General features: G+C 32.7%; 2 protein-coding genes across 4 annotated transcripts in view; both read left to right on the top strand.

Annotated features, from left to right (window-relative positions):
* LOC110255497 (platelet glycoprotein 4-like) lies at nucleotides 530-18,465 on the top strand. Of its 3 annotated transcripts, none has more exons than XR_002335896.1 (3): nucleotides 530-625; nucleotides 10,468-10,628; nucleotides 18,409-18,465. XR_002335896.1 is itself a non-coding variant. In XM_021063490.1 (3 exons), the coding sequence occupies exons 1-3, from the start codon at nucleotides 1,531-1,533 to the stop codon at nucleotides 11,869-11,871; spliced, it is 228 nt and encodes a 75-aa protein (XP_020919149.1). In that variant the 5' UTR covers nucleotides 1,522-1,530; the 3' UTR covers nucleotides 11,872-12,053. The 3 variants fall into 3 exon arrangements, 1 of the variants encoding a protein (XP_020919149.1); XR_002335895.1 differs by lacking the exon at nucleotides 18,409-18,465 and adding an exon at nucleotides 13,175-13,269; XM_021063490.1 differs by lacking the exons at nucleotides 530-625; nucleotides 18,409-18,465 and adding exons at nucleotides 1,522-1,572; nucleotides 11,847-12,053.
* The window catches only part of LOC106504983 (platelet glycoprotein 4-like), a 55,946-nt gene continuing 49,990 nt past the window's right edge, over nucleotides 18,467-24,422 (top strand). The window contains exon 1 of the transcript XR_002335889.1: nucleotides 18,467-18,502. The gene's annotated coding sequence lies outside the window, so the exon portion shown is untranslated. The remainder of the gene's footprint in view (nucleotides 18,503-24,422) is intronic.

Genomic DNA, 24,422 nt, shown 5'->3' with positions numbered 1-24,422 from the left:
GAATTTCTCCTAATCTTTACGAAAGAACCTTATATTATATAAACATAACCAGACTGACTAGGTGAAATATATACTGTATATACTGCCACAACCTAGTTGATTTTTAAAGAATTCCCATGAGTCAGATGCCCATGGCAAAATGAACAACATTGCTCTTGAACATAGTGAAAAAAATATATGTGCGCGCACACACACACACACACACACACACACACACACACACGGAGACCAGTAAGGAAGCAATGCCTATCACAGAAACTAGGCACTGGCTATATTACATATCTTCTTTTCAACGTTAGATTATCTAAAAGTTATTAAAAATGAAATTGAAAATAAAGTACTCTTTTGTAAAATACTTCAGTGTTTTCAATGCTGTTTATAAGATAGGATTTAGGCATAAACTCAATATTCATGAAAATGGAATTTCCTTTAAATAGTGATTATAATCTTGATGATATTAGAGAGTAGTCTAGTTTTAATTTTCAGAGAATGTATTTTCCCAATTTATTCATATTTTTCTGTTTTGACAGATATCTTACAAATGATTAGAAGAATTGATTCCTTCTGAGACCTCATCAGATCATTTCCTGCAAAATCCTCATCTTGCTGTCTACTTGTGGAAAAGGTATAGTAAAGAAAACATCTGTCACCTTCTTAGAGCTTCACATTTAGAAGGAAAAGACATCCATCAACATTCAGTTTGTAGAAGAATTCCAGACAGGGTGCATATGGTTGTGTTTGGAGGGTGAAAATCCCAAGTGTCCCAGGCTGAGGGAAGGTAGACAGTGTGAGTACAGTTAGCATGTTCTTCTTCAATAAGGTTTCGGTTTGTTAATGATCACTAGGAAGAAAATTTTATAAAGGGGGATTTTGAAGAATGAAAAATGAACGTGACAATATTTATTATTTCTACCACTGCTAGGTAGTTCATAGCCAGAAAGGAGAAGACCTAGAAAGTTTTGTAAAGCAGAAAGAAAAGCATCTGTTTATTTATAACTGGACAAGTGATCTGCTTCAGCTGCGTGTTTTCTTTGTATTTGATCTTTTTTTATTTACATAATGGTTTTTATTTTTTTATTATAGCTGGTTTACTCAGTGTTCTGTCAATTTTCTACTGTACAGCATTGTGACCCAGTTCACATACATATACAGATTCTATTTTCTCACATTATAATGCTCCATCATAAGTGACTAGATATAGTTCCCAGTGCTATACAGTAGGATCTCATTGCTTATCCATTCCAAAGGCAATAGTCTGCATCTATTAACTCCAAGTTCCAAATCCATTCCTCTCCTTCCCCCTCCCCCTTTGCTTTTCCTACCGATGTTTAAGCTTCTATTTTATGATCTCCTTCTAATAACAGAAACATACCTCTTGGGAACCACCTTACTTAGACCACATAGTTTGAAAAAAGCAGGTGCTGAATCTTAGTTTTTCCATGAACAAGAAAAATGTGCTGTGACAGAAACTCTGGGCTCATTGCTGGTGCTGTGATTGGTGCATTCCTGGCCTTATTAGGAGGTATTCTAATGCCAGTTGGAGACATGCTTATTCAGAAGACAATTAAAAAGGCACAAGTAGCATCCAGAATTTTTCTAGTCATTCTGATTCATTCTATTTTCTCTCCTTTTTGGGCTTGGTGTTCCTCTTTTATATTTTATGGCAATTCTCAATTTTGTGTCTCGAACACAAGGGTTGTTATGAACAACTGAAACTGTATGATTGAGAAATGCTCAAAGTGTGATGTATATTCTGTATGAATGCGCTGTAATCTTAAATCTAATATCTAAGTTCTCATTAAAAAAAATTATTTTAGTTATGGGAGTTCCCATCGTGGCACAGTGGAAATGAATCCGACTAGGAACCATGAGGTTAAGGGTTCGATCCCTGGCCTCGCTCAGTGGGTTATGGATCTGGCATTGCTGTGAGCTGTGGTGTAGGTCACAGACGTGGCTCAGCTCCCCCCGTTGCTGTAGCTATGGTGTAGACCAGAGGCTACAGCTCGGATTAGACCCCTAGCCTGGGAACCTCCATATGCCATAGGCATGGCCCTAAAAAGGCAAAAGACAAAAGACAAAAGACAAAAAAAAAAAAAAAAACAACATTGTAATCATGCAAATTAGTGGAAATAATTGCTTTTAATTGTATTCAAAGTGTATGCTGATATGCTATTGAATAAAAAAATTAAGTGTATTTTGTTAGGATATCTCTTTCAAAGTAGTTGCACTTTTGATAATACTGAGAAAAGTAAATCGCATTTCATGTATATGCATATATAAAATGTAAATATAATTGTGTTTAATATTTATGTAGGTACATTGGCAAACTCTAGTTTTTTTTTTTGGTAAGCTGCTTTGTATAGTATGCACAATAGTATGATTGTCTTGTAAATGTTTCCTATTGAGGAAGTTTTATATTTGAATCTTAGAAAATACTTTGAGAAATGTTATGTACATATAAGTTGACTCCAGTTTTACCTTTGAAAAACTGACTATATATATATATAGACTTTGCACAACAAGCTAGAATATAGTTTTCACCCCAGTTCCTTCCGATTCCTCTGGAATTCCTTTTCCTGCCAAAACTGTTATCTGTCTTATCCATTTGATCATGTTTGACACATCTTTTCTTAGTAGGAATATAAAATAATTGTATATATTATGATCTAAATATTGTCTCCTTCCTTGGAATTTCCAGTTATCTTACTATTTTTAGTATAGTTCAGTCGAGACAGATGGGTGATTGTAAGGTAGGAGTTGTCTAACAGTGTGAAAGGGAATCAGCATTGTTCTACACCCTTTCTTCTCTATAAACTGTTTCTGTTCTGTATCTTCTGTGAAGATAAAACAGGGTCCAACAGACAGACTATAACTTATCTTTTGGAAAAATCTTCAGAATAAGGATGTACAATAATCTTCCAGTGCACAGCATTTTAGACAAAGATATTTTTTCTGATATGTAATTTATGTTCAGTAGCTGAATACTGATCATCTATTTTTATTATTATTATTCAACAATATTAGTGCATATAGACTGTTAGATTGCACAGGAGGTGTTAGCATCTATTTTAACTGTTGAATATTTATCTCCAAGTTCATAATAATTAATCTTGAGGAAATAAGAGTTCTAAGGCATCAACAGCTTGCTTTTGTACAGAGGCTAAGGGAGAATAAAATAAATTTTTTTTCATCAACATATACAAAATTTTATTAGGAAAAGCATATTTAAACAAAACATACAGACCTGAATTGAATTCTAGAATTGAATTCTAAAATGTGGAATATGGAACATAAATGTCATTTAGAAAGAGAATTTCTCAGAGTATTCAATAACTTCAGGATGAAGGTGAGACAAGTTGTATTTTGAAGTATAAAATTCTGAAAGTCTAAGAAAGGATGCAATAAAATTGTCAAAGATCTGATTACTACTATAGAAATGGGGTAGAAATGCAACTAAGTGTTGTGAAGAGGGAAAGAAGAATATAGAAAATGTGAGAAAAAATAATATTAACAAGAGAGATAGAAAGACAACGACATGTGTTTAGGTTTAGGAAGCTTTGGGCATCAGGCAGAATAACATTTAATTAATGGTATGATAGGTAAAAGTAGATGGTGTAAGTTTTCGGGTAGGTGTCAGATAGAACAAAATCTACATTTAGAGACTAATATCAAATATACTATATACTAATATACTGCATAACAATATCCTAATATACCATATCTTACATTAACATGCTAAATAATAAAGCATCTATTTAGTGTTGCTAAGAGATTCATATATACTAATCATTTAATCTTTACAAACATCTATGAGAAAATTCTATTATTTTGCCCATTTTACAGTCACAAGACTGTCAATCAAATTGCCAGTTCACCTGGCCAAAAGGAAGAAGAGTCAGTTTCCAAACCTAGGCAACCTGAAAGCAGAGAGTGAATGAGGTGCACAGTCTTGTACTCTGTAATTCTACAACACAAAGTATTGGAAAGTAAGGAGACCAAACCAGGAAACCCAGGAAAAAACTCTGTAGGACATAACCACTTTCAAGGAGAATTTAAAATGCTGTTGTAGTTTGACATAACAAAAGGCACTCTGGCCTGGTGTGGGGAGCACACAGAATTGAAGGGTGATGGGGTGCAGAATTGAAGGGACTGAATAGGAAGAGAGGAATAAAAATAACAAACTGCAAGATGTGTACCTGAGTTATTGATAGGAATCTGTATCTTAGGAGAAAAGGAGAGAGGTTTTATAAGTGTATATTTCAAAGGTCAGAGCTCAGAGAAATTTGATGATTACTATGGAGATTACAGATAAAAGCAAATAGACTTGCTTTCTAGAGAGTTTGAAGGTAGGAATAAAAGAGCAGAGAAATTACTAAAGGATTTGTGCATTCAGGGGTAGGTAGGAAAACAAAAACAGGAAAAGGAGAGCAATGATTTTATATAATGAAATGAAAACAAGAGTAAGTTTTTGGAAGTTAATGGGAGGTGGAACTCAAGGAAATAGAGAATAAGATAACTTCAGGCAGATGAAAATTAAGGAAATAAGAGAATATGGGCACTAATGATTAGGAAAGTATAATTTCAGTAGGATAATAAGCAGGAATGAAATAAATAGAGTGCTTTTTCTTGTTTTTGAAATGAGGGTTATCTGCAGTCTTGACACTGCATTGTAATCCAGCTGAATATTCACAGACTAAGACATCATTAGAATCCCTTCAGGGATCAGGGGTCATGGGTACTTTAAAGACTAAGGCTGATTTTGCTCTCAGAATTCCATAGAGCCACATAACCCTGTCCATTTCAATCACATAAAGATGCTGGAACTATTTTTATTTAAGTAAAACTATATCATTTTTATTTAGTTTACAAAAGTATTTTTTAAATGATATTGGCATATATACAGAGATATATACATATATCTATATATCTGGCATACAGTAGAAATATATATACTCCAGTAGAAGTATATATACTAATATATATGTCTGGAATGCGGTAGAAGTCAATCTCTGAATTACGTGTAAACACAAAGAGCCAAGTCTTACCTCTGCTTCGGAAGCATTTAGGTTATGCTAAAATAAATGCTGTTACTTTACAAGTGTATACAAGTTCTAGTTTACTATTGTTTATTTATTATTGAAATTCATTGTAGATTGCTCACATTATTTAACTAATAGCAAATTAGGAAAATCATTACTTGTATTCAAACACCATAAAAACTTGAACTGTGAAATTTTAAAAGATCAGAAAATCATCTCGTGTTGTAATCTAAATTTTTAAAGTATAGAATTGGGACTCTGTGATACCTACTGGTTCTAAAAGATGACACCTAATACCAGCATTTGAAAGGGCCGAAAATACCTTACAATTTACTTTGTATATACTTGGATGTATACATATACATACAAAAATACTAATTTCATGTATTTCAACATAATAATATTATTCTTATTTCCATATAATATATACAGTATGTATATATGTATTTATACATATAAATGAATTATATATTTACACATTTTCAAAGGGTGTTTTCTAAGGATTTATGACTTTTAAAGATTATAGCTGAAAACTCTCTTTCCAGTATTTTAGACTATGACTCCTAGTAGATTTGCGTGGAGCTAGCAGGTTTATGTAATCTTGCTAGAGAGACTAAAAGTCAGTGGCATGAACTGCTACAAATGTGGAATGTAGAAATTATCAAAGGACTTCAGAAAAAGGTCAAAGTTCAGGCACCATTTACAAAGGATAATTTACTACTTAACATTGTTAATATCACTTGATAAATATTTCATGAATATGGTATAACGCAGACCATTTTAAATGAATATTTATTTAATTTCCCTATGATATTAGATATACAATACCAAGAAGGGATTTGAAGATTTTTTTCCAATTAAAAGACTAATATTCAAACATGCCATCACTTTCTTCCCCCATTCTTGAAAAACATGAACTTTTAGTAGCAAAATAAAAGTTTTCTGATAAAATAAACTGAAATAATTATATTTGTGCATTAAAATTTTTAAATTAGAAGTCCATATTTAATACTAAGTTAATTTATATTCATGTAAATTTTATAATATATGCTTAGATATTTATAGATATGATAAAATAATTTATAGATTTTTATAGTTTCTAGATAGCTCTAAAAGAAACTCCTGAAGTGTAGGCTATTAAAAAATTGTAGTATTCTAAATTTAATGACAATGAGAACATGAAACTACCTAAATCAAATTGTAAATTTAAACAGCAGTATAAGATGAATTAAACACTCATATATTTGTATATTAATTCCCATAATAAAATCACTTAAAATGTTTTAAGAAGCAGCAGGTCAGCCTATGTAATCTTCTTCCTCCAGTCCAACTTTAATTTTCATGCCAAATAAAAAATCTCCCACTTTAGCTTCTTACTTAAACTCTTGGAAGCTAATTTCTGAGTTTCAGAAACAAATGTATTTCACCAAATTTTATTCTGAGGTAATTGATGACTTGATAACCTGAAACTAAAACCACTTTTGATGTTAGAGTAACTGTCACTGATACTTGAATTCACTTTTTCTCCCAGTATGCACATATATATATGTGCACAATGCTCACATATAGGAGAAAATTTTTTGAACGTGGGAAAACTGCTTGTAACTGATCCTAAGCATAACAAATTGTGGTAGTGAGTGGAGAGGATAAGGACTATTTTCAGTATGTTTCTGATTCTTAGGGGACTTGTGATTTCACTGGATGGAGAATAAATATAAAAATGATGAAATAGCAGAAAAAAGTGTCATAGGATTTTACATGAGTTATTGCCACATGACTGGTTTAGACAATTATCCTAGGAGAGAAGTAGTTAAAGAAATCTGGGAAGTAAATGAGATTAGAGTTCTTCCTCTAAAGGGAGGATAGAATTTGAATTTTAATAATAACCAACATCTATTGAATGCTTTCTCTGTGCTAACACTGTTCTAATTGTTTACATTTAGTAATTCCTATAACACCCCTAAGAGATAAATATGTAACTAAATGATGTTCCACTTTGATTTTCAAAAATACTAATGTCATGTATTTCAACCTAATAATATTATTCTTATTATCCCCATATTATAGATACGGAAACTGAAGTACAAAGAAATTACACAACCTGCTCAAGTTTAAATGGATAAAACATGACCAGACCCAGACTGGAGAGCAAACTCACAACCTCTAGTTTCATTGTTAACCACTGCATTCTAGGTTCTGAGTGAAGACAATGTACTTGGTCAGGCTGGGAGTAGGATGAGGAAATCTACTCAGAGATTAAGATATGCTATACATGATCCTGTCCCTTGGTCCTCTGCAAGATTCTTGAGACATGGGACAATGTATTTTCTATTACGTACCCTACATAGTCCACACCATAGGAGGATATCAAGGACATTTTAGCAGTTACAGTGAAGTTGCCCATCATGTTGGTGAAGAGCTATATTTCCATAGCAGCAATAATCAAGTGATCATGTGACTACATAGAAGATATTACTGCCCCAAACATGTGCTTTCAAATGAATGTAGCAAGGTTTCTAGGCTTTCAACCCAGCTGGAGACCATGTCCTGTGAGAGTCATCAGGCTGGAATCCAATCATTACCATGCGTGGATACTCTGAATACTTAAAGTCAGGGACAGATACTGCTGTTCGTATCAGCCAAGTGAGAGAAACATAAAAGTTATATTAACTTTTCTGTATACATAATTATCAATTTTGTACTTCACGTTTAGCAAAAGTTTTACAATATAGGCCAGGCAGTACAAAGTCAATTTAAAATCAAAGCCTCTTATACTCACAGTGGCATAAATACTTTGATTCATTTTAAAATTAGAGGAACTTATGATATCTTTATCCTTGGTACTCAAAGAGGCTTATACAATTTTCTAGTGCATATGTTAGTGTTACATTCTGAGGAAATGCATTCCTATTTTGTACTATTCAATATTTTTCTTTTTTCTTTTTTTCTTTTTTTTCTTTTTTTTTTGGTCTTTTTGCTATTTCTTTGGGCCACTCCCGTGGCATATGGAGGTTCCTAGGCTAGGGGTCGAATCGGAGCTGTAGCCACTGGCCTACGCCAGAGCCACAGCAACGCGGGATCTGAGCCGCATCTGCGACCTACACCACAGCTCATGGCAACGCCGGATCCTTGACCCACTGAGCAAGGGCAGGGACCGAACCCACAACCTCATGGTTCCTAGTCGTATTCATTAACCACTGCACCACAACGGGAACTCCCTCAATATTTTTCTATTTGTCTATGAACAATTCATGGTGTTAAGGAAACTATACAAAATTTTATAATTACAAGAGAAATGCCCTGATTCTCCATTATCTACTTCTATATTGTCATACAAAATAGAATCAGACATCTGTTTCTCTAGGACCTAAAAAAATGGGTGGGATTAGATGATCCTAACTCAACCTGCTGATAATTTAGTGCCTTTATTTCAAAAGTGTTTCGACTTTCACATTTAAAATAATAATAATAAAATATCTGGAGTTCCTGTCATGGCTCAGCAGTAACGAAGCTGACTAGGATCCATGAGGATGTGGGTTCAATCTCTGGCCATGCTCAGTGGGTTAAGGATCCAGCATTGCTCTGTTTGTGGTATGGGCCAGAAACTACAGCTCTGATTTGACCCCTAGACTGGTAACTTCCATATGCCATGGATACAGCCCTAAAAAAGACCACATAAATAAATAAAATAAAAATATCAGGATCAACAAATAAGACAAAGTGATTCATGGCCTGTAGAAGAAACTCATGATAGACTTGCAAGGTCTACTTAAATGAGATGCACAAGCATTACAGTTAGGGAGTTTTCTGTTCTGTCACATATATTCTATCACAATCCCTTTTCAATTCCATAAACATTTGAGTTCTACTCATTAAGAACTGAAAATGTCTTGAGAGTCACATGATAAATAATTGATATTGTATTTGTCCTTAAGATTCTTATAGTATGAGAGTAACCATGTATATGTGTGTATGTTCCTGTGAGTTCTCTCCTCCTCAAGTCGCTTGTAATGGGGTAAACTAACATAGTTTTCAGCTTCTATATATATTTCAGCTATAATACCCTCATCATTTAGGGTAAAAACTTTTACATTTACAAGAATAGCCATATTACTTTATATGCAATTTTGTCTTATTTTTGACCTTGCTACATAAATAAGACTTTTGAAGAGCAAATAAAAGTTTTTCAAGGCCAATTATTTGCACATCACATTAGCAGCTTCCTTGTATCAGTGTAAAAGGATTGCAACAGCACAGGATTTTGTAAAGGCATTTTAGTTGATGCCTTGTTCTTTTCTAAAGAATTCCCTTACTCTCTGCATTAAGTAATAAAGTATACTGAAGAAATGAAACTTAATTTGACTTCTACCAAGTAAGTGAAGAGGTGACAGGAAAAAAAAAAATTAAAAAAATAAAAGCCCAGTGTATAAGAGGACTAGCTTAAGGGTGGAAGACTAGGATCCTTGTCATGATTCTACTTGTCTAGGTTACCCGTGGGCCAGCCACCTGGTTTCTCAGACCTCAGCATGCTTTCCTAGAAAGTGTGCTTAACACTCAGTGTCCTTTCCTGATCCGTCATTCTACAAATTGCTGCTCCCAGTTGAAGGAAACAAGCAGTCCCATAGCCCGGAAGCACAAGAGCCAATTTCTCATGTAGGGTTTCCTGATTCTGTCATTGGTATTTTTTTATTTCCCTATATTCATCACAAGAGGCATCAAGGATTTTTAATGGATTTTGCAGAAGAATAATAGTACAACTTACTTATTTTATCCTTTTATCTAAAAAATAGTAACCTAATATTAATGTCTTAGCCTATTCTCATTTTTGGAAACATACTGCTAGGCTGTTGCAAATGTATTAAGAGTCGGGAAAGCCACATTGAGCAGGCTTTGGAAGGGGAGACATCAAATGTGTGTTTTTCTTAATGTAACAAGTGCTAGTGATCTTCTTCCCTTGAAGTGACTAACTGCTAAAGAAATAGAAAAGGCACTGAAAACCACTAGGTTTTTATCTCATTTTTTTTCTTTTCTGCCTCCTTAGTCCAACTCACTGAGGGCAGAAGAAGAGTTAATGGTTGTCCTGATAAGAATTTTTGGGGAAACTTTTAATAAAAGTTGCTTAATAAATCATGTTAGAAACTGTCACAATATTGCCTTAGAGTCACTCTAAAGTTTGCCAATGGTTGGCCTTAAAATCAGCAGACATGTCTGCAGCATTACACAATGATTCTCTCTGTAAGAGGTTAACTGAAAGAGACTGCTATAATTTGTTGAAAACATTTTTGTTGTGAGTATGTGGCAGTTTGCAAAGGTGCTTATTTAAAAGGTCCTTTAGCTTGGTCCTTTCATTGATTAACTAAAGGTTTTATCTCCCGCAAGTGCCCATATTTATTACAAAAAAAAAAAAAAATCGTTTTCTTTTTCATAGGAAGCTGTCCTTGAAGAAGGTACAATTGCTTTTAAAAATTGGGTTAAAACAGGCACAGAAGTTTACAGACAGTTTTGGATCTTTGATGTGCAGAATCCAGAGGAAGTAGCAATTAATAGCAGCGTAATTAAAGTTGAGCAAAGAGGTCCTTACACGTACAGGTAAGCAAGTCGCCATGGATGGGTGGCACTCTTTCCTTGACCATAAATATTTCTGAAAAGTTTTCATTTAACAAATGCCATTGTACTGAAATGTACTTACTAATTTCTTGCCACTAATATACATTGAAATTTTTTCTGCCTACCTAAAATCCTAACCTAAGGATTTAATGATGATAAGAAATGCAGATTTTTATTATGAATTTGCCAGCATTAATTAACTTCCTTAGATTTAGGAATTTACAGGTGCTGTACACTTACAGCATATATTGTCAACAACTCAAAAATATGCATTCAAAATGGAAAAAACTATCAAAATTTTAAAAACCAGAGAGTATTTTAAAAAGACTAAAATTGAATGTGTTGGTTATATGAGTGGTTTTCAAAGTACAGCTCCTGGAACAGTACTATCAGCATCACCTGAGAAATGCAAATTCTCAGGCCCCATCTTAGACCTAATGATTCAAGAGAACCTGGGATTAGACCCTGGTAATAAGTTTTACAAACATAATGGTTGATTTCAATACATAATTTTGAGAATCCCAGGAAGAAACTGATTTTAATAGCTATAATACCTGCTAAGGGTTTCTCTCCAAACTAATTTGTATTAGTTTGGAGAGAAGCCCAGGTTGTATGGGTGTTTTTATTTATTCAGTAGTTTTATTCTTATCTTTTCCTCATTACTGGGACTAAATAAACTACATCTTTATCTCATATGCCTTAATAGTTTAACGTACTTTTTAAATAGAATTTTAGGTTATTAGAACTAGAAGGAAATAATTAACCAGAACATTCATTTTGTAAATTAAAAATTATAAAAACTGATACCAGAGCATATGAAATGATTAGCATATGTTCACACAAACTTAGAAACTGATAACTCTAGATTTTATAATAGACTTTCTCCTATCTAAAATACAGAGTGTCTTTTCTAACTATCAAGTAGGAAAAGAGAAAATTGAGATGCTGAAAATCCTAACTTTATCCAAGTCTAGAAATATATTTAAATTATCTATATGGGAATAGAGTTAAGTCCTAATGCATCATTTGTTATACAAATGCTGATTTTTCCTCAATAATAATTCTAACTAGGTAAACACTGGTCAATCATGTCATAAAATTTACTATTTGTAGTGATTTCTTATAATTCAGTTTTACTTGCCCATTTGTTTTAATTTATAATTATATATTTTATTTCCTCTCCATGCATTATGTTTCTAGATTGACAACTTACAATCAAATATAATGAAGTAACAGTGCTTATGAGGGTAATGCCTGCTGCCTAGTATCATGATCAATCAGTTGCAAAGGCCTATTGACTGTTCTGTCCTAGTAACTATCCTCAAATTCCCTGTCTCCAGGAACATGTCTGTGACTATTCACAACTCTGTCAAATAAAAGTTGATTGTCCTTGTTACAGAAAAAAGTCTTACCTTTGGAAATACTTTGATTTTCTTCATGGTCTAATAGTTCTTATATTATTATCAAAAGCATATATGAATATCTAAATTCCAAAAATATGTTGTAACTATGATATGTACCTAGGAAAATCTGGAATTCACACATGACCTAATAAGAATCAAAGCATAATTGTTTTAGAAATCATGACTAATTGAGCTAATTCACGTAAGGAAAGAGAATACTTATTAGAATTTGAGAATTCATCACAGATTGGGGGTATTATGATTGTTTGTCTAGAAAGGGTTATGTTTTTACTTTTAAGTGTGTTAATTGGGGTGTGAGAAAACATACACATGATATTGAGTCCTATCCTAGTCCTGCTCGGAGAGGTGACAGCTAATATAAATTTTATTCTTAGAGGCTTTAACCCATGTCTCTAAGGGATTCAAAGGGTGTGGGATAGATATAACTGATTTATTTGGAAAAGCAAAGAGGGAGGGTCGAAGAAGAGAAGTTGGATTTGCAGCTAAAGTATGTCAACAATAAACTCTTTATCTAACAGAGTTAAAGGATTTTATGATCAACCACGAGTCATCTTGTCTCATGATACCTCCAAAAGGAGTCCTAGTGTCTGTTCAGATGCCTTAAATAATGGGAAAACGAATTTTCAGAAAAAGTTAATAGTTTGAGTCTTCCATGTGTTGAGGTGAACCAGCCTTTCCATGAATTGTACTCTGAAATCAGTTGAAACTGGAAGTGGAGGAGGATGTCCTTCCTCAAAGAGAACCAAAGGCTTGTTTGGCTTTTGACTGTTAAAGTGACCTTGATGGAACTTTGATTGACAGGGCATGACAGGGGTCAAAGCATGAAATTGCCTGGATTGAGATCCTAATCATACATATTCCAACCCACACCATCTCTATGAAGACCTAGTAATTCTTCAGAGTATTCTCAGATCTACCATAAAACATTTTTTTAAAAAAACTTTATTTTGGCAGGATTACCTAGAAAGCAGTCCTGGCCTAAATCTGAGGTAAATTCCTCTCTTTGACCTTATTAGTTTACATTTTCTAAAATCCTTATATATTCTAATTTTCAAATAAAACTTGAGTGATTATGTTCTCTTTTTAAAAATGTATTCTGAACAGGTCACAGCTTGAAGGATTTCTCTCTTAGTGGGTGCCATCTACTGATAGAATGTTTTAAGTACAACAAAGTATGTAGTGAGAATTATTTTTCTATTATTTCAACAATTATATATAAATGCTCCTGAAGATTAAACTATTTTCATTTTAAATGTTAATAATATATAGTATAATTTAAAAATACAATCGTATAAGAGAAAATAGTAAGTGACTAGTAATAGACTGTGCAGGGTACTGTTTCAGATTTTTATATTCTTTGTTATGTTTACAGTACTCCAAGAAGAATAAATAAGAAAACATTGAAGAAACTCTGTTAGAAATAAGATATATTTCTATCATTTGTGAATTTTCTTTTTAAATGATTAATTTATTCATTCAAAAATGTTTATTGAGACACTGTGCTTAGGGATGAAAAACACTCATGTTTATCCTACAAGAATTTATATTTTTATTATATATGATTGAAATCAAGTGTGGTTTTTCTGTTTTGTTTTTATATTTTGGTCCCATTTTTTTTAGTTTTTATCTTAGGTAACAACAGGTCACTACTGTAACCTTATGTAATAGACATTCAGATATGTGATAGAGCAATGAATAATGTAACATTTATATCACCTCAGAAATATATTGTGTCTTCATTAGACTATGTGGCTTAACTCTAAACTTTAATAATTGTGATATTCTGTATTTTGTCTTTAATGATGCCCTTGAAATTTTCTTTTAAAGGTGATATTAGAAACCTCCATTTTAACCTCTTAAATTTTCACTGGCATTACTCTATACTGTCATGTCTTTTGCAATATTATCTTTTTAGTTATGTATGAATATATTTGTTTTTATTCCTGTATGTGAAGCCTCTCCTTGCCAAATAAAGCAGGTATAACCTGACATTGATTTAACACTACTATGAATGAAGAAGGCAGCGATTTAAAAAAAACATGTGTGTTATGCATGTGCATAAATATGTGCACATCTCTGTGGTTAGTTACGCTCAAGATTAAAGGGATAAAACAAATTGTACCTTATGGTTTTACATTTGTAAATAATGTTTTGAGATACTTTGCAACATATGTGTTTACAGGTCTTTAGAATGAATTTTGTTTTATTTAATCTCAAAATAATTCTATTACTTGCCACTTACGGAATATGTTCATCATGCATTCCTTGTTCATTGTTTAGATATCGTTTTCTTTTCTAATATCAGGTTATTTAAAATTGTTATTAAATTTGCACCAATGTCTTCAAAAGAATATTTAAAGAAAGATATTGACCAAGATATCATTTTTTTAAAAAATAGAGTATAAGTTTTCAGTTCATCTATCTGGGGTTTTAATCTTTTTTTGGCACATTATTAGCTGTGTGGCCTCAACTAGTTGTCTAAAGAACATAGTAAAGCCGTATGATAGGTAAACAAGATAACATATGTGAAACACTTACTTTGACAATCAGCAGATAGTAAGCCCTGGATACATGCTAACTCTGTTACTGTATCATCGTCATAATTTATCTAGAATTGCAATGCATATGATACTGAAGTTGTTCTCATTTGCTCAACTGTAAACAGGGAATGACTCACTTAAAATTTTTTACCTAAAAAAAATTTTTTTATCTACTACATAGGATCTGCATACAGCTTTACATTTTAGAATTTAAATCTACCACATGATTTGATCTTTAGCTTGAGCATATAGATAGACTCTGTTATTGTCTTGGACAAGAAAGGAAATCAGGAATATAATGAGTGTGTGCTCTCAGTTCACAAAACATACAAACAAAGTTGTGATAAGAAGTTGGGTCTTGTGATTCTTCTTTCAGAATTTTTTATTATGCGTATGTCAGATTACAAACCCTCAAGGGAAAAAGTGAAAAAATATACTATCACAAATAATTAAAAATCTAAGTGCCTATATAATTTTAAAAATAGCTCATATTTCACTCAATTAAATATTTACCAATAAAATAGATCTTTTTAAAAATTTAGAAGTTGAGTATAAACCAGTTTGATTAATATATGGAGAAAAGAGAGTTTACACTATCCATGATATGAGAATATCTCTGAGGCATCTAATGTTAAAAGAGGCAACTCGTATAAAGTATGAGTCACTGTATTAGTCCATATGCATATGTATAGAAGTTTAAAATTCAAAAAAATTAAAAGGATTGGTACATATATACAATGGACAACTACTCAGCCATTAAAAAGAATGAAATAATGGCATTTGCAGCAACATGGATGCCACTATAAATTCTAATGCTAAATGAAGGAAGTCAGAAAGAGAAGACAAATACCATGTGATATCGTTTATATGTGGACCCTAAAATATGGCATAAATTAACATTTCTACAAACAGGAATAGACTCATGAATATGGAGAGCAGACATGTAGTCACCAAGGGGGAGGAGGGAAGGAGTGGGATGGCCTGGGAGTTTGGGGTTAGTAGATGCAAACTATTACATTAGAATGGATTAACAATAAGTTCCTACTGTACAGCACAAGGAACTATTCCAAACTCCTGGGAAAGATCGTAATGGAGAATAATACAAAAAAGAAATATATATATATATATGTGAGTCACTTTCCTATGCAGCAGAAATTGAGACAATGTGGTAAATCAATTATACTTTAATGAAAATAAAATAAAATTCATAAAATTACTTAGGTGGGTAGTAGTGGGGACATACTAAACATAGGCCCCTTCTGAGGTATAGAATTGGTGGTGGAATGAGACCTCATTTTATAACTTTTTATAATTTTCAATAATTTTTACTTGTTGATATTACTTTAATAAATCCTCTAAATAAAAAATTACCAGTGATCACCATAGCAATCATTTATTAAACAAATACTCTATGTCAGGCTCTGTGTTAAGTCCTTCATATTACCATGCTCCATCTTCATTAACAATTCTGAGAAGGAGCTATTTCCACTATGACTAAGAGAAGTAAGTAAGGTTGTTAGCCACATGTCATACACTTTCAGAAAGGATGAATTCCAAATTCTGACCTAAGTCCATTCACATCTATAACAAATGTTCCTCTCAAAGCAATGTATACTTATGGTATGAAAGAGCAGCATAGTAACCTCTCATTTTTGGTCATTCTTACTCCTTTCAAATATTATTTTGTTATAATCTTGAGGGTCTTCACTCATTCAGCTGATTATAGCTATGAGACTGCTCTGTGCTCTGGGGATACAGCAGTGAACTAAATAGATAAGAGCCTCCCCTCCCATGGAACCAACGTTCCAGCAGATGCAGAGACAGGACAAAAAAAAGTCAAATATGTGTCTGGTGCTGATACGTAATCTGCAGTAACCAGAGCAGAGAATGGAAAAGGGGCAGGGGCCTGATGGGAAGGAACACATTTTGATGCCTTGTAAACAGCCTCTGTCATGTGTTGCATACAGCTCACCTGTTATTAAGATTCTTTTATTTAGTTTTCTTCATGTTTTGATTAAGAAAATAAGAATAAGTAGTTACTATCTAATCCTCAGTCAATATAGTTAGCTCCTGCTAATATCAGGATTCCCTTTTGACTGATTCCAAACCCTGTTTGGTCTTTCAGAAAAAAAGTGTTCCCAAAGAACTGTGCCTCGCCGACATTAGTATATTGACAATTTTATCTTTTATTCTACTAATTTTGCCTAGTGCTATAGTGGATTTACATAAGGCAAGATATACCCTCCTAGAAAACCTACCCCTTCAAAATACTGCACATACGTCATCTTTTTAAAATGAAAACCCAACATTCATTACTCAGAAATGGGTATAGCATTTTTCTGTTTATTGTTCCAGGTGAATATTTTTCTCAAATATAAATATACGGTTGCAGATTTTATTTAGCTATGCGTTTTCTGGGTCTTGTGCACTAAGCTACTCAGGAACTGCTGTCTATGGGAATGAATGCTTAATAGCTTCCTCTGCCTCCAGACAGAGGATTCAGATGACATTAGGCCACTGATTATAATGATCCAAGTAAGCTCAGTGTCAACTTAGGTATCTATTTGCATGTATTTTTTCTGAAATACCTTTAACAGTGTTCATATTTTCATTATAACTTAACTATCTTTCAAAATACATAAGATATGCTGTTTAAAATAGGTCCTATCTGAACTCCTGTATTGGTGAGCTATTTCTGAAGTGTCACACTGGAAGGTATGTGTATTGGTGTGCATATGTGAAAATTAAGGCTGAGAAGAAAATATGTCAAGCAGCTTAACTACAAGAGATATCCTTAATCAAAATATTAATTGAATTAGCCTTTATACTACATTTTTACTAATGGAACAAAGATAAATGGTTACATTATAAGGAAATCATCTTTTAAAATTAACTGAAATCATCATAAATTCTTAATTGAAAAACATAAATCATGAGATTACACAGTCTATTTTTACTTCATCATAATTTAGTGGTCTGATCCCAAAATTTATAGCATTATAATTTCTAAATAAATGTCTCAGTCAAAATATACGAGGAAAAGACAATAGTTGGAAAAAAGTGTTTGCATTTCCTTCCTGTTGTATAGAACAGGCTGCAAATGAAAAGATTCAACATATGCCCAGAAGGGACAGCATAAGCAATCCATGAGCACTGGTTTAAATACAATCTAATGAATGGAATATATTTCTGCCTATTGTTTTCAATATCAGAATAATAAATTCTTGTCAAGTTTGTTATAATATGATCTACTCATTCCACTAAGAATTTCTCCTAATCTTTACGAAAGAACCTTATATTATATAAACATAACCAGACTGACTAGGTGAAATATATACTGTATATACTGCCACAACCTAGTTGATTTTTAAAGAATTCCATGAGTCAGATGCCCATGGCAAAATGAACAACATTGCTCTTGAACATAGTGAAAAAAATATATGTGCGCGCACACACACACACACACACACACACACACACACACACACACACGGAGACCAGTAAGGAAGCAATGCCTATCACAGAAACTAGGCACTGGCTATACTACATATCTTCTTTTCAACGTTAGATTATCTAAAAGTTATTAAAATGAAATTGAAAATAAAGTACTCTTTTGTAAAATACTTCAGTGTTTTCAATGCTGTTTATAAGATAGGATTTAGGCATAAACTCAATATTCATGAAAATGGAATTTCCTTTAAATAGTGATTATAATCTTGATGATATTAGAGAGTAGTCTAGTTTTAATTTTCAGAGAATGTATTTTCCCAATTTATTCATATTTTTCTGTTTTGACAGATATCTTACAAATGATTAGAAGAATTGATTCCTTCTGAGACCTCATCAGATCATTTCTGCAAAATCCTCATCTTGCTGTCTACTTGTGGAAAAGGTATAGTAAAGAAACATCTGTCACCTTCTTAGAGCTTCACATTTAGAAGGAAAAGACATCCATCAACATTCAGTTTGTAGAAGAATTCCAGACAGGGTGCATATGGTTGTGTTTGGAGGGTGAAAATCCCAAGTGTCCCAGGCTGAGGGAAGGTAGACAGTGTGAGTACAGTTAGCATGTTCTTCTTCAATAAGGTTTCGGTTTGTTAATGATCACTAGGAAGAAAATTTTATAAAGGGGGATTTTGAAGAATGAAAAATGAACGTGACAATATTTATTATTTCTACCACTGCTAGGTAGTTCATAGCCAGAAAGGAGAAGACCTAGAAAGTTTTGTAAAGCAGAAAGAAAAGCATCTGTTTATTTATAACTGGACAAGTGATCTGCTTCAGCTGCGTGTTTTCTTTGTATTGATCTTTTTTATTTACATAATGGTTTTTATTTTTTTATTATAGCTGGTTTACTCAGTGTTCTGTCAATTTTCTACTGTACAGCATTGTGACCCAGTTCACATACATTACAGATTCTATTTTCTCACATTATATGCTCCATCATAAGTGACTAGATATAGTTCCCAGTGCTATACAGTAGGATCTCATTGCTTATCCATTCCAAAGGCAATAGTCTGCATCTATTAACTCCAAGTTCCAAATCCATTCCTCTCCTTCCCTCCCCTTTGCTTTTCCTACGATGTTTAAGCTTCTATTTTATGATCTCCTTCTAATAACAGAAACATACCTCTGGGAACCACCTTACTTAGACCACATAGTTTGAAAAAGCAGGTGCTGAATCTTAGTTTTTCCATGAACAAGAAAATGTGCTGTGACAGAAACTCTGGGCTCATTGCTGGTGCTGTGATTGGTGCATTCCTGGCCTTATTAGGAGGTATTCTAATGCCAGTTGGAGACATGCTTATTCAGAAGACAATTAAAAGGCACAAGTAGCATCCAGAATTTTTCTAGTCATTCTGATTCATTCTATTTTCTCTCCTTTTTGGGCTTGGTGTTCCTCTTTTATATTTTATGGCAATTCTCAATTTGTGTCTCGAACACAAGGGTTGTTATGAACAACTGAAACTGTATGATTGAGAAATGCTCAAAGTGTGATGTATATTCTGTATGAATGCGCTGTAATCTTAATCTAATATCTAAGTTCTCATTAAAAAAATTATTTTAGTTATGGGAGTTCCATCGTGGCACAGTGGAAATGAATCCGACTAGGAACCATGAGGTAAGGGTTCGATCCTGCCTCGCTCAGTGGGTTATGGATCTGGCATTGCTGTGAGCTGTGGTGTAGGTCACAGACGTGGCTCAGCTCCCCCGTTGCTGTAGCTATGGTGTAGACCAGAGGCTACAGCTCGGATAGACCCCTAGCCTGGGAACCTCCATATGCCATAGGCATGGCCCTAAAAAGGCAAAAGACAAAAGACAAAAGACAAAAAAAAAAAAAAAACAACATTGTAATCATGCAAATTAGTGGAAATAATTGCTTTTAATTGTATTCAAAGTGTATGCTGATATGCTATTGAATAAAAATTAAGTGTATTTTGTTAGGATATCTCTTTCAAAGTAGTTGCACTTTTGATAATACTGAGAAAAGTAAATCGCATTTCATGTATATGCATATATAAAATGTAAATATAATTGTGTTTAATATTATGTAGGTACATTGGCAAACTCTAGTTTTTTTTTTTGGTAAGCTGCTTTGTATAGTATGCACAATGTATGATTGTCTTGTAAATGTTTCCTATTGAGGAAGTTTTATATTTGAATCTTAGAAAATACTTTGAGAAATGTTATGTACATATAAGTTGACTCCAGTTTTACCTTTGAAAAACTGACTATATATATATATAGACTTTGCACAACAAGCTAGAATATAGTTTCACCCCAGTTCCTTCGATTCCTCTGGAATTCCTTTTCCTGCCAAAACTGTTATCTGTCTTATCCATTTGATCATGTTTGACACATCTTTTCTTAGTAGGAATATAAAATAATTGTATATATTATGATCTAAATATTGTCTCCTTCCTTGGAATTTCCAGTTATCTTACTATTTTTAGTATAGTTCAGTCGAGACAGATGGGTGATTGTAAGGTAGGAGTTGTCTAACAGTGTGAAAGGGAATCAGCATTGTTCTACACCCTTTCTTCTCTATAAACTGTTTCTGTTCTGTATCTTCTGTGAAGATAAAACAGGGTCCAACAGACAGACTATAACTTATCTTTTGGAAAAAATTTCAGAATAAGGATGTACAATATCTTCCAGTGCACAGCATTTTAGACAAAGATATTTTTCTGATATGTAATTTATGTTCAGTAGCTGAATACTGATCATCTATTTTTATTATTATTATTCACAATATTAGTGCATATAGACTGTTAGATTGCACAGGAGGTGTTAGCATCTATTTAACTGTTGAATATTTATCTCCAAGTTCATAATAATTAATCTTGAGGAAATAAGAGTTCTAAGGCATCAACAGCTTGCTTTTGTACAGAGGCTAAGGGAGAATAAAATAATTTTTTTCATCAACATATACAAATTTATTAGGAAAGCATATTTAAACAAAACATACAGACCTGAATTGAATTCTAGAATTGAATTCTAAAATGTGGAATATGGAACATAAATGTCATTTAGAAAGAGAATTTCTCAGAGTATTCAATAACTTCAGGATGAAGGTGAGACAAGTTGTATTTTGAAGTATAAAATTCCGAAAGTCTAAGAAAGGATGCATAAAATTGTCAAAGATCTGATTACTACTATAGAATGGGGTAGAAATGCAACTAAGTGTTGTGAAGAGGGAAAGAAGAATATAGAAATGTGAGAAAAATAATATTAACAAGAGAGATAGAAAGACAACGACATGTGTTTAGGTTTAGGAAGCTTTGGCATCAGGCAGAATAACATTTAATTAATGGTATGATAGGTAAAAGTAGATGGTGTAAGTTTTCGGGTAGGTGTCAGATAGAACAAATCTACATTTAGAGACTAATATCAAATATACTATACTAATATACTGCATAACAATATCCTAATATACCATATCTTACATTAACATGCTAAATAATAAAGCATCTATTTAGTGTTGCTAAGAGATTCATATTACTAATCATTAATCTTTACAAACATCTATGAGAAATTCTATTATTTTGCCCCATTTTACAGTCACAAGACTGTCAATCAAATGCCAGTTTCACCTGGCCAAAAGGAAGAAGAGTCAGTTCCAAACCTAGGCAACCTGAAAGCAGAGAGTGAATGAGGTGCACAGTCTTGTACTCTGTAATTCTACCACAAAGTATGGAAAGTAAGGAGACCAAACCAGGAAACCCAGGAAAAAACTCTGTAGGACATAACCACTTTCAAGGAGATTTAAAATGCTGTTGTAGTTGACATAACAAAGGCACTCTGGCCTGGTGTTGGGGAGCACACAGAATTGAAGGGTGATGGGTGCAGATTGAAGGGACTGAATAGGAAGAGAGGAATAAAATAACAAACTGCAAGATGTGTACCTGAGTTATTGATAGGAATCTGTATCTTAGGAGAAAAGGAGAGAGGTTTTATAAGTGTATATTTCAAAGGTCAGAGCTCAGAGAAATTTGATGATTACTATGGAGATTACAGATAAAAGCAAATAGACTTGCTTTCTAGAGAGTTTGAAGGTAGGAATAAAAGAGCAGAGAAATTACTAAAGGATTTGTGCATTCAGGGGTAGGTAGGAAAACAAAAACAGGAAAGGAGAGCAATGATTTTATATAATGAAATGAAAACAAGAGTAAGTTTTTGGAAGTTAATGGGAGGTGGAACTCAAGGAAATAGAGAATAAGATAACTTCAGGCAGATGAAAATTAAGGAAATAAGAGAATATGGGCACTAATGATTAGGAAAGTATAATTTCAGTAGGATAATAAGCAGGAATGAAATAAATAGAGTGCTTTTTCTTGTTTTTGAAATGAGGGTTATCTGCAGTCTTGACACTGCATTGTAATCCAGCTGAATATTCACAGACTAAGACATCATTAGAATCCCTTCAGGGATCAGGGGTCATGGGTACTTTAAAGACTAAGGCTGATTTTGCTCTCAGAATTCCATAGAGCCACATAACCTGTCCATTTCAATCACATAAAGATGCTGGAACTATTTTTATTTAAGTAAAACTATATCATTTTTATTTAGTTTACAAAAGTATTTTTTAAATGATATTGGCATATATACAGAGATATATACATATATCTATATATCTGGCATACAGTAGAAATATATATACTCCAGTAGAAGTATATATACTAATATATATGTCTGGAATGCGGTAGAAGTCAATCTCTGAATTACGTGTAAACACAAAGAGCCAAGTCTTACCTCTGCTTCGGAAGCATTTAGGTTATGCTAAAATAAATGCTGTTACTTTACAAGTGTATACAAGTTCTAGTTTACTATTGTTTATTTATTATTGAAATTCATTGTAGATTGCTCACATTATTTAACTAATAGCAAATTAGGAAAATCATTACTTGTATTCAAACACCATAAAAACTTGAACTGTGAAATTTTAAAAGATCAGAAAATCATCTCGTGTTGTAATCTAAATTTTTAAAGTATAGAATTGGGACTCTGTGATACCTACTGGTTCTAAAAGATGACACCTAATACCAGCATTTGAAAGGGCCGAAAATACCTTACAATTTACTTTGTATATACTTGGATGTATACATATACATACAAAAATACTAATTTCATGTATTTCAACATAATAATATTATTCTTATTTCCATATAATATATACAGTATGTATATATGTATTTATACATATAAATGAATTATATATTTACACATTTTCAAAGGGTGTTTTCTAAGGATTTATGACTTTTAAAGATTATAGCTGAAAACTCTCTTTCCAGTATTTTAGACTATGACTCCTAGTAGATTTGCGTGGAGCTAGCAGGTTTATGTAATCTTGCTAGAGAGACTAAAAGTCAGTGGCATGAACTGCTACAAATGTGGAATGTAGAAATTATCAAAGGACTTCAGAAAAGGTCAAAGTTCAGGCACCATTTACAAAGGATAATTTACTACTTAACATTGTTAATATCACTTGATAAATATTTCATGAATATGGTATAACGCAGACCATTTTAAATGAATATTTATTTAATTTCCCTATGATATTAGATATACAATACCAAGAAGGGATTTGAAGATTTTTTTCCAATTAAAAGACTAATATTCAAACATGCCATCACTTTCTTCCCCCATTCTTGAAAAACATGAACTTTTAGTAGCAAAATAAAAGTTTTCTGATAAAATAAACTGAAATAATTATATTTGTGCATTAAAATTTTTAAATTAGAAGTCCATATTTAATACTAAGTTAATTTATATTCATGTAAATTTTATAATATATGCTTAGATATTTATAGATATGATAAAATAATTTATAGATTTTTATAGTTTCTAGATAGCTCTAAAAGAAACTCCTGAAGTGTAGGCTATTAAAAAATTGTAGTATTCTAAATTTAATGACAATGAGAACATGAAACTACCTAAATCAAATTGTAAATTTAAACAGCAGTATAAGATGAATTAAACACTCATATATTTGTATATTAATTCCCATAATAAAATCACTTAAATGTTTTAAGAAGCAGCAGGTCAGCCTATGTAATCTTCTTCCTCCAGTCCAACTTTAATTTTCATGCCAAATAAAAATCTCCCACTTTAGCTTCTTACTTAAACTCTTGGAAGCTAATTTCTGAGTTTCAGAAACAAATGTATTTCACCAAATTTTATTCTGAGGTAATTGATGACTTGATAACCTGAAACTAAAACCACTTTTGATGTTAGAGTAACTGTCACTGATACTTGAATTCACTTTTTCTCCCAGTATGCACATATATATATGTGCACAATGCTCACATATA

Source organism: Sus scrofa, chromosome 9 (assembly GCF_000003025.6).
Source record: "Sus scrofa isolate TJ Tabasco breed Duroc chromosome 9, Sscrofa11.1, whole genome shotgun sequence".
NCBI classification, from domain to species: Eukaryota; Metazoa; Chordata; class Mammalia; order Artiodactyla; family Suidae; genus Sus; species Sus scrofa.
Note: the sequence above shows the minus strand (reverse complement) of the source record. Positions and strands in the feature narration are given on the sequence as shown.

Bases quoted from the DNA above. Each gene is read 5' to 3' on its own strand.
- LOC110255497 (XM_021063490.1), top strand. From the start codon at position 1,531: ATGCCAGTTGGAGACATGCTTATTCAGAAGACAATTAAAAAG. The intron at 1,573-10,467 runs GCACAAGTAGCA...TCTTTTTCATAG, and splicing joins TTCAGAAGACAATTAAAAAG to GAAGCTGTCCTTGAAGAAGG. The intron at 10,629-11,846 runs GTAAGCAAGTCG...TTATGTTTCTAG, and splicing joins AGAGGTCCTTACACGTACAG to ATTGACAACTTACAATCAAA.